Source organism: Mercurialis annua, linkage group LG2, assembly GCF_937616625.2.
Source record: "Mercurialis annua linkage group LG2, ddMerAnnu1.2, whole genome shotgun sequence".
NCBI lineage: Eukaryota > Viridiplantae > Streptophyta > Magnoliopsida > Malpighiales > Euphorbiaceae > Mercurialis > Mercurialis annua.
In genome coordinates, this window is record NC_065571.1 from 44,449,823 (window position 1) to 44,465,596 (window position 15,774).

At 31.7% G+C, this 15,774-nt stretch overlaps 3 protein-coding genes and 1 long non-coding RNA gene across 4 annotated transcripts; 1 reads left to right on the plus strand and 3 right to left on the minus strand.

Annotated features, from left to right (window-relative positions):
- Positions 1-45: 45 nt before the first annotated feature.
- On the plus strand, positions 46-3,148 carry LOC126668575 (uncharacterized). The gene is made up of 4 exons (XM_050361764.1): positions 46-399; positions 570-754; positions 980-2,602; positions 2,732-3,148. The coding sequence occupies exons 2-4, from the start codon at positions 572-574 to the stop codon at positions 3,146-3,148; spliced, it is 2,223 nt and encodes a 740-aa protein (XP_050217721.1). The 5' UTR covers positions 46-399; positions 570-571.
- A 631-nt stretch (positions 3,149-3,779) lies between these two features.
- On the minus strand, positions 3,780-6,495 carry LOC126668576 (uncharacterized). Its single transcript, XM_056104550.1, has 8 exons — positions 6,262-6,495; positions 5,980-6,183; positions 5,596-5,721; positions 5,419-5,514; positions 5,315-5,348; positions 4,983-5,109; positions 4,779-4,896; positions 3,780-4,696 (listed from the first exon to the last, which is right to left on the minus strand). Exons 2-8 carry the CDS (start codon positions 6,133-6,135, stop codon positions 4,109-4,111), a joined length of 1,245 nt encoding a protein of 414 aa, XP_055960525.1. The 5' UTR covers positions 6,136-6,183; positions 6,262-6,495; the 3' UTR covers positions 3,780-4,108.
- A 12-nt stretch (positions 6,496-6,507) lies between these two features.
- On the minus strand, positions 6,508-7,683 carry LOC126667356 (uncharacterized). Its single transcript, XR_008790090.1, has 3 exons — positions 7,523-7,683; positions 7,348-7,440; positions 6,508-7,081 (listed from the first exon to the last, which is right to left on the minus strand). It is a non-coding gene; the product is annotated as an uncharacterized LOC126667356 (long non-coding RNA).
- Positions 7,684-7,690: 7 nt separating this feature from the next.
- Positions 7,691-8,742, minus strand: LOC130014759 (uncharacterized). The gene is made up of 3 exons (XM_056104677.1): positions 7,951-8,742; positions 7,743-7,850; positions 7,691-7,699 (listed from the first exon to the last, which is right to left on the minus strand). The coding sequence occupies exons 1-3, from the start codon at positions 8,686-8,688 to the stop codon at positions 7,691-7,693; spliced, it is 855 nt and encodes a 284-aa protein (XP_055960652.1). The 5' UTR covers positions 8,689-8,742.
- Positions 8,743-15,774: the final 7,032 nt, after the last annotated feature.

Here is a 15,774-nt window from a genome sequence, read left to right on the forward strand (position 1 = left end):
AAAATGGGCTTTTTACAGAAACATGCATCTTTTGTAGAAATATAACTTTTATACGGACCATAGTTTTCAATATGAAAACTACCGTCAGCGCTGAAAATTATAACTTTTATACGGATGTCATATATAAGCTGACCAAGTCAAACCCTCATAAATCAAATAATTTTCTCTCTCATCACAATTAGATTTTCTCTCCTCGCTCTCAGCTCATCTCTCTCAGCTCATCTCTCTCAGCTCCTCTCCCTCAACTTTTATCTCTCTCAATTCGTGTTCTTCTACACTGAAATATCAAATTAATCTTCAGATCGGCGTTTTTCTCTCTCAGATAAGATCTTACAGCCAACTGTTATTCATCTTCATCAACAGTTTGAAAAATCGAGAAAATATAGATCTCCATAAGCAGTAAGACTCAAATTTATACTTTCTTCTTGTAGATTTTGATATTAATGTATTTGTAATGTTGATTAAATATATAAACATACGTAATAATTGAAATTCTAAAACAAAATCTTAAACTACATTATAAACTGAAACAATGTTAATTTTTTATTTGAATGTTGACTTTCAATCAGGAATGGATACAATTGCAACTTTTATTCAGTATAATGGCTATTGGAATGATAAACTCCAGTATACAGATTTTTCTGTTAAGGGACTTCTTATTCCAAAAGATTCTAGTATGAATAATCTTGAACAATTATTGGCAAACCAGCTACAAGTGAATTTAGAAGAAGAAAATCTGAAAATCAAGTATCAGGTAAAGTAAATTTATTAATTCTTTCAATACAAACTTATTAAAATTTGTGTTGATAAAATCATGTAAGAATATAATTGCTATTATTATGTTTACATATTGTTAATATTATGTTAATGATGTATTAATGTTATATAATTTTTCAAATATGTAGTGTTTTATTGTTGACTTCATGTTGACAACATGTTGATCTATATTTAAACTTTGTTTATTTTAAAATTTATACAGGTTAAACCAGATTATCCACCGCTAATAATACAAGATAATGATGCTTTAGTATTCTACTTCCAGATGAAAAGCAAACAATCAGATCCAACACAGTTTCCACTTTGCATTGAAATTGAAAAAAAAATGAGAGATATATCATTATACGTTTCATCATCGAGATCAACACAACAAAACATCAACAGAAATGCAGAAGTTTGTCAACAGCAAGACAACTCAACAAATATTGATAATTCAGAGTCGGTTTCAAACATGTTTCAATATGCAACAAATGTCGGAAATTTGTTAAATGAAGATCAAGAAGTCGAGAGCCCGTACGTAGAGAATATGGTCATTGATGAAGTAAAGGCGATAGAAATAGAAGAAGGGCAGAAATACAAAGACAAGCGCACGTTGAAGACTATATTAAGCATTTATGCAATCAACAATCATTTCCAATTCAGATCTTACAAGTCGTGCAAGATTGAATATATAGCAATCTGCAATGAACCAGAGTGTGAATGGAAACTGAGATCTTCGAGAAATAAAAGATCAAATGTCTTTATCGTGCGAAAATTCAACAAGGTGCACAACTGCAAAGTGGGAGAGAGAATGGCTGATAAAAGACAAGCCACGTCAGATTTAATTGGAAATTTTGTAAAAGATAAGTATGCAAACTTCAAAACTGTTTATACGCCGGCCGATATTATTAGAGACATGAAGAAAGAGTATGGAGTCGAACTGACGTACCAAAAAGCATGGCGGTCAAAAGAAAAGGGATTAGAGCTTACAAGGGGTAATCCAGCTGAATCATACCGATTACTGCCTTCTTATCTACATGCGCTCAAATCAACAAATCCAGGTTCTGTAGCTGAATTGGAAACAAAAGAAGAGAGATTCCTTTATGTTTTCATATCGTTGAATGCATCAATTCAGGGTTGGGGGTTTTGCAAACCAGTAATTGTTGTTGACGGTACGTTCCTAAAGGCAGCTTACGGAGGAACGCTTCTAACGGCAGCAACTCAAGATGCTGCAAATAAAATTTTTCCTCTAGCATTTTGTGTCGTAGATTCAGAAAATGATGCTTCGTGGGAATGGTTTTTCAACAAAGTTAGAGAAACATTTGGTGTGAGAGAGGGAATGTGCATCATTTCAGATCGACACGACAGTATTAAAAAAGCAATTGAAAAAGTATACCCGGAAGCACATCATGGAATCTGTACTTACCATCTTTTTAACAATGTCAAAGCAAGATATAGACGAGCAAAAGGTGAAATCAGAGAGCACTTTTTTGGGGCAGCAAAAGCATATACGCTTGAGCAGTTTGGGAAACACATGGAAGAACTTGACAAATTTGACCCAAAGATAAGGGAGTACCTAAATGACGTTGGTTTCGAAAAATGGACAACACTTTATTCCACCAACAACAGGTATTCAACAATGACTTCAAACATTGCTGAGTCATTAAATGCAACAAACATAGCTGCAAGAGAACTTCCTATAACGACCATGCTTGAGTTTCTACGTTCCCTTGTGCAAAAATGGACTCATGCAAACAGAATTTGTGCAAGATCATTAAAGACAGATATGTCAAAAGTAGCCGAAGATATATTGAATGAAAACTACATTCGATCTCTGCATCTAACGGTATTTCTAAAAATTAAAATTTGTTAATAAGTTGTTGATTTGATGTTAATATGTTGTTGACTTGTTGTTAATATATTGTTGATCTATCAAATCATGTGTTGATTTTTTAACTGAATTCTTTGTTATCAGGTCAGTCCAGCAAATGACAATATATATACTGTGACTAAAACAAAAACACCCTTCTCGGTTAATTTGGAAACAGGAACATGTTGCTGCAGAAGGTTTCAAACAGATAGAATTCCTTGCGCACATGCAGTTGCTGTTATAAGGAAATACAACAAGGATCCTTTGCTCTATTGTTCCAAATACTACATGAAGGAAACGTACGTCAACACGTACAACCACACAGTATATCCTATGACAAATAAATCAACATGGAATACGCCGCAAGAAATAAAAGATATAATCGTGCTGCCTCCTGAATCAAGAACCAAATCCGGCAGACCAAAAAAGAAGCGCATATTGGGAGGACATGAAAAAAAGTCAAAAAATAAATGCGGAGCTTGCAAGAAGACGGGACACAGTAAAAAAACATGCAGAAGATGATTATGATTCAGGAAAGATTTATTTGTATTAAATAAAAATACTTTGAATTCATTTCATATATTTCATAAAACAATATGACTTTTGCTGAAATTTTACATTTAATGTTGACCTTCTGTTACTATTATGTTAATTTCATGTTGATAATTAGTATTTTCAAATGGAAAAATTTGTCAAATCATAAAATTACCATTTTATGGATGGTTCATATATTGTTCATAAAAAACCATATCATAAACTACCACATTTATGGATGGTTCACATATTGTTCATAAACTAAAATATCATAAACTAACATATTTATGTTGACCTTGTGTTACTATTATGTTAATCTCATGTTGATAATTAGTAAGATTAATAAATAATAGTAGTAAAGTATTGTACTTAAATATTCAAATAGAATGAAAAAACACACTGCTCTTTTTTAAAAGCTATGTTAAAATGCTGTTGATTATGTGTTAATTTAGTGTTAATAAACTAACATTAACATTTTGATAAAAATGTTAATAGCGGGATAAAATAATATAATTTAATTCAATTTGTTAATGAGCAAAAATAGTAAAAAAAGATACATCAATCAGCTAAATATATAATAAAAACTTAAAATATAATCAAGTAATAACATCAACATTCTGAAAACAACAAAAAAAAAACAGCGTATGATTCAAATTCAGAATAACATAACAAAAATAACAAAATACTAAAAATAAAAACAGAACCAACAACCTATATTTTTCTATGCATTCAAATCTTTTCGAGGTCCTGCTTCTTCTTCACCATCACTTACAAGATTCACACTTTGCTTCCACCTCCCATACTTAATCAAGCTTTGAACAAGCCTATTACGGTACGTTTCCATTTCCATTAATGAAAATGTAGAAGGAATTCTCTTAGAACTTATGAAATGCTCCGCAAATAAACAGACAAACGCACCACAATCGCTGCATAATAAAATGAAACAAGTTAAAAATACGGAAAAAAAATCAACATAAAAACAAATAATGTAGAAACAAAAAACAAAAGAACTGACCTGTCACTTTGAACTGGCATATAGGGAACATTTTCATATGAAAATGACTCGTATCTGCTGTCCAAACTTGAAGTAAGAGCAAATGAACTAGAACTAGTCCTCGTTGAATAAAAGTCCATGTTCTTCAGAAATTTGGGAAGATAATGGATGTAAGCTTGCATATAATTGTGAACAATGGCATCCATCGTCGGACTCTTCATCGAATTGTAAACATAAACCTTACAATCTTCAAAGTTAACACGCGCGAGAATCCAATGATTTGGATCTGTAACAATGATAGGAATGAGAAGATCATCGATTTCAGTCCATGGCTTTGAGTATCCACACCCTTGACCCACGTAATATTCAAGAATCGTATTACTGGCGTTAATTTCAATAGACTTCGAACCGGCAGCAAGAAAAGATCGATATTCTGCCTCCAAAATCTGACCAAAACTAGAGTCTGCAGTTGTAAAATTTGGCTTCCGGATATTCAACAATACACTCTTCTTTCTCAAATAGTGGAAGACAGTATCAACATGCTGTCACAGAAAAAAAAATCAACAAAGTTTTAAATTAGAATAAAAAAATTAATGCATAAAAACAAAACAAAATTAAACTTACAGATGTAGAGAGTTCACAGCCCACGAAATTTAATGTATGCAGCCATTTCTTCTTCGCTTGTAGTTCGCCAGCAAACTTAAAAGGAGGATCAATTACACCATATCTACCGGTAAAAATTCTAATAAACAAAAAAATAATCAACAGTAAATTAATTGACATGTAAAAAAAACAAATTAATTAAAAAAGGTAATACAATTAAATTACCGAAGCTTCTTATTAAATCCTTGTTCAACCCAATTGAAGATTTCACAATCTTTATAAGCATCTAGCAAGCTATACTCATTATCCATAAAAGGGCACGGATAATCTTCAAATGAAGCTACATTCACAACTGTAAAAAAATCAACACATTATCAAAAACTATATGTGCATAAATATCTCAATTGACTATAAGACAAATCAATAACACGTAGGATATATGTTGACATGTTGTTAACATTGTGTTAATATTCAGTTGATATAAAAGCATAAAATTTAAAACAAATATTAACAACATGTTAACTACTTGTTGATAAAGAAATATGAGAAAACATTACCAGGTTGAGAAGCTGCTTGACTTGATAACAATGCCTATATAAAAAACAAAATATAAATATCCAAACTGAAAAATACAACTACAATTACACTACAAGAAACTCACATCAGCCTCACGAGTACTATATATAGAAACAAGTTGCTCGTCAAGTCTAGCCAATTCAGAATCAGTAAAAACGACATCTGAATCCTCCATTGATATCTTCATATAAAACAAAAAACAAATAAGAAACAAGTAACAGTATTATTATAAACTGGTAATAAAATATCAAAATATACATACCTGATTATCAACAAACGCAGATTTATCAGACACTTCTTGCTTTTCTTTATCACCATTATCTTTACCATCAACTCTATGCGGTAAGACTTCATTATCGTCCTTTCGACGCTCTTTATCACTCTCATGCTAAAGTTGAGATATAAAATAAACACCATATTCACAATATTAAAAATAAATTAAAACAATATATAAAATGAATTAAAAATATACCGCAACATCAACTGATTTCTCAAAAAATTGGTTCATCTTTATCACAAAACTGTTAAGAGCAGCACCAACTTCTGAAATGTCCTTTTTCAAATCAACATGATAATCTTCCATTTGCTTCTTAACATGATTCTGCTCAGATTTCATACTCATAATTTGCTTCTCAAGGTTACAGACCTTCTCAAAAACAGTGTTAAGATTATGTTGATTTCCTGTTGATTGACTAGGATTTACAGCATTTGTGTCAATTAAATCATCAGCTACAGCATCAACACTTTGTCTTCTATCAGAAGCAGCTTGCTTCTTCTGTATTCCAAAAAAGCCATCCAACATTAAGCTATTCCTTTCATCAGTGGTAGGTATAATCCTTGTATACTCCAGCTGCATTTAAAAAACAGTTAAAACACATTTAAAAAAAATGGAAACAACAAAGATAACATTATAATTAATATAAATTACCTTGGACCCTAAACTGAAAAACTCAGTGTCCAACACACTCAAATTCACAGATTTGCCAACACTCCAGTTCAAGCATCTTGGAATATAGCTGCCAAGCTTCGTAGAAATAACACCATCTGAAGTCGGGAAGCACTCATAAAACAGATATTGCAGGACAATAGGAAAGCCAACCACTCTGTAATAACCATATTCTTGCTTTTGGCAAATATGTTTGCTCTTAAACGACCTAAGAGTGACAGCATAAACTTCTTTACCCCACGGGTATGAGTTATAGTCCCCGGAATCAATAATGTCTAAATGGTGCCGCTCCACCAAAGTAACATCAACAGCAGACAGAAAATATATTTCTAACACATACAAAAAAGCAATTTTAACAGCATCTTCGTCCGACTCCCATCGCTTAGACAAAAAGCACTCTGTAACGGACTGTCTGTTCAACTTGGATACGCCAACAAAATACTTCTCGACCAAAGAATTAGTCTTATCAACATCAACAATCTTCTGAATTTCCCCAACACAATTCAGACCAGTTAGCACAGCAAATTCCTCTATGCTGAATCTAATTCTTAAATTGTTAACACCAATCCAAAGTTCGTCTCGTTGCGGATGATTAAGCTGTCTTGACAGGAGAGAGTGTATCACTTGACCATGCAAACTAAAAAGCAGGCAAATCCAAAACAAAACCAAAAGAAGTCTCCTTAAACAGTTTAAGTTGCTCCTCAGACAAATTCCTTTTCAAATTATCCACAACTTTCTGCTTCATACAGTGATCAACCCTTGTAGAAGAATATTGAGTATGATTCCATCGGGGAGACCACATCTATTAAGAAACATAGCAAATACAATAAGATAGTATATAAACAAAAACAATGTGCAACAACTAAACATAATGTCAATATACATAAATTTTTTTAAAAAATGGCAAGTTAAAAACTCAGACACAATATTTACATTTGAAAAAACAATATATCAACATAACATTAACAGCAACTCAACATCATATTAACAAACCGAAATATTCAAAAACAAAAATATACAAAATAGTTAAAAAAAATGAAAAAAAATAAAGAATTAACAAAAGATAACCTGACTGGGATCACCAATAACTACTTCAGATTTAGGTGACTGAAGAGAAGCTTTTTTCTTAACAGCAGAAGAAGGAGACTTATTCTTCACAGGCTGTAACAAATACAAGAATGTAAACATAATATCAACATAAAATAAACATTATATTTAAAAATAATTTAACATTTCAAATTACCTTATTGCACTCATCAGCTTGTTCTTCTTTAGTATCAACAATTTCAGAAGAAGTTTTTTTATTCAAAACACCAGAACTTGATCTTCTATTCACAGCCTAGGAAATCAACATAAAAGTAACATTTACTAAACAGAATGTAAACATTAAATACCAAAATAAAAAAGATGTTTAACACAACTGTAAAGCAAGAAAAATTAAAAAAATAATATTAATAACTTACCTTCACTAACTTATTAACAGAAACATCTTCAGATTCAGACTTTTGAAGAGGAATTCGTTTTTTCAAAATAGAAGTTGGAATAGTGATTTTTTTCTGAACAACAGGTTGCTGAAAAGAAAAATAAAGATTTCAAAAAACAATTAAGACATATATGTACAACAAATAATAAAAACAACATAAAAAAATAAAAACAAAAACAGTTTAATACCTTATCAACATTGTCTACATTGTCAGCAGCACTATCCAAATCAGTAGATTCAAAAGAAACTTTTCTTTTAACACCGGTCTTTTTCTTCAAAGTTTTCTCAGGAGAGTTAGGTTTAACAGCATGGCTTGGACTGTTAGTAGTTTCAGAAGAAACTTGATTCACTGCTTTTTTCACGGTATACGATGCCTTTAATTTCGCAAGTTCGACAGCAATCGAATCAGTACCAACACTCGGACTACTCTTAACACGCTTAGAAGAACGAACAGGCTGCTTCGCTAACTTTGGAACAGCAGTTGCAACTTCAGTTTCAACAGTTTCTGACTTTAAAAGGTTTGAATCAACCACAACATCTCTCTTTCTTCGACGCTCAAAAGCACGAACGACTTTAGGTTTATTTCCTTTAGGCACTAAATCCTCCTTTTCAGATACATCCTTAACATTTTCCACTGAACTACGCTGCTCTATTGCATCAGCTACATTCATTTCTCCAACACCAGATGTAGCTTTTTCCAACACTTCACCTTGACTCTTTAAAACGGAATCAACTAATTCAGAATCAATTGTAACAGACGGTTCATTCTGAATAGATTCAGAATCTTCATTCCTCAGAACACCAGCAATAAAAGTTTCTTGCGACATTATTTCATCCACACTTTTATCCACAGATTGCGAATCAGAATCCATGGCAACAGACGGAAGTCCTCTCGACGGTCTATGACCAACTGACTTTCTCCGCATTATAAATACATGAAGTTAACAAACTAAATAACAAACAACAACAATTCAAAAAAATAAACATAACAAAACAATACTTAAAATTAAAAATGAAATGACTATACTTATAATTAAAACACTAACAAATTAACAAAATAAATAGCCAGATTAAAAATCAACATGCAGTAAACATAAACTAATTCTAAATTTAACAAAATAACAAATTAACAAATACATATTCAAATTAAAAATTGATTGGGAAATTAAAACCTAAATCAATTAAAACCTAACAATCATAACATATAAACATAAGCAAAAAAAAATTAAAAAAAAAGCAAATAAATCAAAGTAAAAGCAACATAAAATCACAAAATAACAGTTAAAACCTAACAATCAATAACATAAGAAAATCAAACTAAACTAAACCTAAATCAGTTAAAACTTACATTAATTAAAATCTAATAATGATAAAATGTGAACATAAAGCGAAAAAAGTAAACAAAACTAAAATAGAACAAATTAAAAGCAACATGCAACAACAAAATAACAATTAAAACCTCAAAATCATTAACATAAACAAAATCAAGCAAATAAATAAGAAAGAAATAAGATCAAAGACAATAAAATCAAAATGCAATTACCGGTTATTACAGTAGCAAAATTAATTGAAAAAAAATGAAACTCACAAGTATTTAACAACGGAGGAGCAACAGTTGAGCGAGAAAGAAGCAATAAAGATGGAAATGAAGTAATGGAGATCGTGCGCGACTGTGAAATCGTGTGGAGAAGAAGAAAAGAAACCGCTATTTTCAGAGGAAAAAGAAAAAGAAACCGCCAATTCAGAGCTAAGAGAAGGAATTCCGTAAAAAAGATAAGAATTTAAAATTCTAGGTCAACAAAGTAATAAAACCCGGTATGAAAAGTAAAGAAATTGCTTGGCCCGTATAAAAGATATTGGGCTGGAAAAACCCGTAAAACATATAAAAAGCCCTAAAAAAATCGAGAAGAAAGAGAAAATTATATTAGATTTTCTAGGATTTCATTGGATGGTCTATAAATATTTTATAGATCAGGTCTAAATACAATTTTTTATAGATCAGGTCTAAATAAAAAAATTTATAGATCAGGTCTAAATAAATTTCTTTCATTCAATTTAATCTTTTAAATTACAAAAAGACCTAATCATTTCTTAAATCCAAACTCTCGCATTTTTTATCAATTACGACCAATCTTATTAATATTTACGATTACGTTCAATTTATACCTTTTTTGCAATTATAATTAAAATTTTGAGTTTCATTTTATAAAATCTAAACCTTTGGATTTTTATCAATTACGACCAAATTTTAAAAAATTATCTAACCTTTAAAAAGAGCAAATATAAACGTTTAGTTGCAATTGATAAAAAAAAATAAAATTAAAAGTTTTGGTTAATAATTGCAAAAAAAAACTTTCAATAGACATAATTGTAAAAATTAAAAGATTTAGTCGGAATTGATAAAAATACAAAGGTATGGATTTAAAAAATAGTTAGGGCTTACAAAAATGAAAAATCGTCACCGTTGAAAAAATTGAGACAATGTCTGAAGCATTTTCTATTTAGAAGGAACATTCTTAATCAGACCCGAGGAAGACAATAAACTCTTTGCTCAGGTTTAGTAATCCAGATCTATGGTCATTGGGCCTCCTAACTTTTTTTATTAAATTCATTGAATTGCTCTAAAGGATTAAAACGAGTAGTTATCAATGGAATTTCTTGTCGACTCTGTGTAAAATATTCATTTGGACGTAGAAAAATGACTTTAATTCTAATAGACAACAATCAAAACAATCTGTATATCTATATACTAGATTCTGAAACTGAAACAAAAATTTAAGTACATTATACATGGATTTTGCAAAAGCGGTGAATTTGCAAGGGTTGAATTTGTGGGTGTATTCCATGCGGGTACGGTGCACCAACTGGTGTCAACTTTCTTACCCCATCATGAACAAATAATTAATGTGATGGATAAATGTACATGCTTTTGATGAATAGAGTGAGTTTAACGGACATAACAACACTTGTGAAGAGGACGTGGCACATGGAATTCCTATACAAACCTGAGAGGATGGGGGTTGAGTTTAGATAAAATGAACACAATATTTATAGTTGTTCGGATTACAAACTGATTCTACATCCACAACTTAATTAAAAATTGAAATTTATTAATCCACTGTAAAGAATGTTTAAACTTACAGCAAACTAATTAAAAAAGAGTTTTTCTAGAGTTAAAATCAAACTCACAGTAAAATAATTTTCAAGACTAATCACTAACCTACACTAATGGTAAAACAATAAATGTTTACCAGCCTACAAAGAAAACAATCAATGTAAATTAATACACACATTAAAGAAGTGAAGAGAATTGATTGCTTATTTGTTGTAGAATTAAAGTAATGTGGTGGTCGAAAAATATTTATAATGCTCAATAGTTCTCCTTCAGTCATCTAAAAAGATGACAAAAAATTATGCTGGCGACGACTACGCAAAGTGTCGCGCCCACGACATCTCACTTTGTCAAGAATCCTTCAACGATCTTCTGAACCTGAACCTATCCACTTAAGGTAGAGTGCAAATATTTCTTCCTTTTGTCAAAACTAAAAAAAATGAAGGCATATACTAAAAAAATTCAAAAATTGAAATTGACAAATAATTAAACATAAACATAATTTCATTTGATGAAATTGCAAATAAACTTAGGGCAATACATAAAGGACAGACTTAATTTAAATCACACAAGAAACATGTATTCCACAACAAGTTGAGATATAAGGCATTTTTTGGTACTAAGAAAAATGCAAAAATTGTAAAAAAAATGGAAGATGCATGAGAAATAAAATAAAAAATATGAAGTCTAGTCTTCTTTTGCATCAACAAAATCCACATCATCATAATCATCACCTTTACCATCAGCATGTGATGGAGTATGAGCCGATGGAGGAGAAGGAGCACCCCAATGCAAACCATTCGCGATCTCACATAAGTAATGTCGGATTCCACCCGACCAAAATAAGTTTCCATCAAATTGAAGCAGTTTTTAATATTTGTCTCCACTAAGATCATTCGACCAATCAAATTATCATTTTGTCCATAAACGAGAGACAAAAGTTGATCGGAGGAGAAACATCTTGAGCCCTCTACATGAAGGCCTTGAGGGGCTTCATCAATTCCCGATCAAGATCCACACATGTCTAGCGCCCCATGCTTTTTGGAGCAAGGCGTTATACATCTGGTCGCATCACATTCTCGCCAAAACATGTTCACAAAATGATCATTTACAATCCGGAGAGCCCCGCATCGGTTGGCAAAATACGCAAAATTCAAAGGAGGCTTGTTCCATGCCATGATACTCCCTTGACGAAAACGGATTGCGGGTGTCCAAGTATTAGCCTTTTTCGCTAAAAGAGTGACAAAGGAACCAACCCGCAACTTTCCTTACCTCTTGTGCAAATCTGATAGGCGGTCCATAAAATACCAGGCATGTAATACCCCGTAACCTAATGACGTAAGTTTCTTCGAGTTCCGACGTGAAACGTATAATGTCTTACGCGTTTGTCGTATCCGATATTTTTTTGGATTAAGAATAGATGGTTTTGATAAATATTATATAAGTGTTAGAATGTTTTCTTAGCTATTTAAAATTTTGGATTTGGTTTGGGAACCAATCCTATAGTCGAGTTTCAGATGTTTTCTGAAAATTACGCAGTTTAGTAAAACAATGATATCTCTCAATTTGAACTATTGGATTGGACTAATTTTGAGATATGTTTTTCCTAAGAGAATTATTTAGAATTCGACCATTGGGATCGTCCGTCGAATATATGGACAATCGTCTAAAATCATGAACGATTGTAAGCCTAGATTTCCTATAAAAAGGTGCATTTCAGGATTTAATTCAAATAAGATAATTTATTTGCTGATTTTCTCTCACTAAATGCTCTCACCTCTCTCTAAAACCTACCTAACCTAAGGCTACAAATAGATAAACTAAAATTAAAACACCTTTTGATCATCATTTAAAGTGTAGATCAAGTGTTGCATGTTGGATTAGATCAAGGTGTTCATCAAGAATCGATTCAAGAACTGAGAAATTTAATTTCTCTGTAATCGCTTGGTGAAATTGGCTAATTTTTAGATTCTCAAGGATAAGATTGATAAACCCTTTCAATGATTTATGATTTGGATGTTTCTTTGATGATGAAATTGGTGTTGATATTCCTTGAGGTTTTTGAATCAAACTTATGGTTTAATCATGCATGTGATGATCCATGCCAAAATTTTTGTTGAGAAATTGATTTATATGGTTAATAAGGATCAAGCATGATTAACTGATGATTTGTGTATTGGATAATTGATTTGATCATGAATTTATGGATGAAAATGAATTTTTAGTGTTTGTGATGAATATGAAATTTACAAGGATTGCATGTTCGATCACTGAAATTGTCTGCTGGATATGTTTAGAATCATGGATTAAATGTTTGGGGTGAATTTTAATTGATTTGAATATGTTTGTGAAAATTAAAAATTTAGGATCAAATGGTAAGATTTGTTAATTTTGAGGACCCTTTTGTAAATTATCCAAAATATGTATTTTGATATAAGCGGGTCGTTTTAAGATGAATTGATAATTATAAATTATTTTTAATTGATTTGATTGAAAATTTGAAGTTTTTGGTGTATATGGTCAATTTTTGAAAGTCAATTTTTCTATCAAATCAATTAAAAATGTTAATGTCGAGTCTAGAATATTGAATTTGGTCGACGAGGTGAAACGTTAATGCGAGAAATGGAAATATTTTGAAAGAGTGTTTTTACCGGAGCTAAACACGATGATTGAATTAAAAAGGTTTATTGATTTTAATTGATATGTGATATGATTGAATAAATTGTGCTGAGTCTAGAAGTCAATCTAGAGTTAAGGTGTGAATCCTGTGTTGTTGTTTGCATATTAATTTAAATATATTGGTTATATCCATCAAGTTCCAGAGCATCAGAACCAGGGCCATTATAAGCATAGAAATGGTATCGGGATTTGCGCGCGAACTGTGAGTTGTATTTTACTCTTAAATGTTAATGCATATAATTATTTTATTTATACGAACTATTTCATAAAGTATATAATATATGTTTGAAAATCCGATATAGTTTTGACAAAACGAGCTTACCTATTGAGCGGCGATAAGACTGTGTGTACACCAATAATATTAAGTTAGGTATGTTATTGATCTGAATGAAAGATTGGTTGTATTTACATCGGTTAGCATTGCTACTTATGTCAGGGGTATAAATTACATCGGTTGGTTGTTCTATAGATACAAGGGGTATACATTACATCAGTTGGATGTGCTATCGATGTTAGACTATAAACTACATCGGTTGGTTGATAGGATTTAGAATTACTCCTAGTTTATGAGTCGTTTTGCATCGCTTTCTTGCTATTTGTCATGCGTACTTGTTATTTTGTATGTCTTATTCCGTGTGCGAGTGTTTTAGGTACAATGGAGCGAATGTGAAATTAGTTTGGACCAAAAGTGTGAAAGAACGATGAATTGATGGAGTTGTGGAAGTATTGAGCAATAAAATGAAGTTAGAAGACATTTTGCTCATGTCTCTATCGAGAAGCGTCATGTCTTGATCAACGAGTAAATTTGGAACAAAAAATCAACTCAAACTTGGTCTCTATCGAGAAGCCCCACAATTCTATCGAGAAGGGCCTATTTTAGTCATGTCTCGATCGAGAGGCACTATGTCTCGACTCGATCGAGACATGTGTATTTTTCAGAAACAGAAATTTGTGGCTTTTGGGTTCTCTATCGAGAAGACCCCTGCACCACTCGAGAAGGGGAGTTTTAACAAGGGTCTCGATTGAGACATGCCATAAATCGATTTTAAAGTTTGAAGTTTGTGACGCCCACTTCTACTTTTGTCAAAACATAAGGTTGTACTAGGAATGTTTGTTTCCTCTCTAGTAGCACTATATAGGACACTTTATCTTTTGTTTTAGGGTATCAACTTTTATTCCTAGAATCAATAGACACTTAGAGTAGTTTTGGGATTTGGATCCACCAATCTATTATTTTCCAGCATTTGTTCTTATTGTTCTTCATCTTCTAGTTATTATTATTTTCAAGAATATTTATGGTATTGAACAAGAGTTATCTATTTTTAATACAATTTCTCATTTTGGATTTGATATCTTCAAGTAAGTATTTCTTAATCATGGGTTATGTTTATTTATTTGTTGTTAGATTCATGTTTAGCATGTGTAGCTAAACTCCCATGTTTGGGGTTGATATTAATCCTTAATTGGAAATGTATGTTATGGTTTGATTAACATATCCTAATCTTGGTGTTTAATATTCGTTTTGGATTAGCTACCCTACACTTGATTAGCGTTTGATTAGCTCATTAAGAGATGACTAACTAAATAGACCAACATAATTAGGAACCTAAGATTTGACACCGTGAGAGCGGGTTGGAGATTAGGTGATCATCGACTAGATTGATTAATTGCTTGTCGTGTAGTTAATTATGCTTAGTATCATGAGGGTGAGTTAGGTTCTAATTGATTGCTAAGCTAGTGGATTTGTTGTTCTTTGAAACTCGAGAGAGCGGGAACAACCTTAAACAAAACTCGGCCCTTGTTAGACGCCATGCTATGCATTTTCCATGATGATAATACCTAGTAGCTAGTAGCAACCCTTAGACGCTTTACTCTTATTGTTTAATCCGTTTTTCATAACCCGTTTATTAATTGCTAGTTTAATTGTTCTGTTAATCATTTAATTGTTTTTGTTGGTTATATTGATTTGATCTAGTTGTTTAATTGGTTACAAATCTCTTTTTATATATTTGCTAAACGAATGAAAGACTCGATTTGATCTCATTCTCATTAAGTTCAATTGTCCTCGTGGGTCTAAAAATCCGGACTTCTTAGTCCACTCACTACTTGAGATGATACCATATGCTTGTGGTTTTCACCAACAAATTTTTGGCGCCATTGTCATGGACAATTGTGTACTTAATTGATTGAAAGTATGTCGACTTAGTTGAGTTATCCTTAT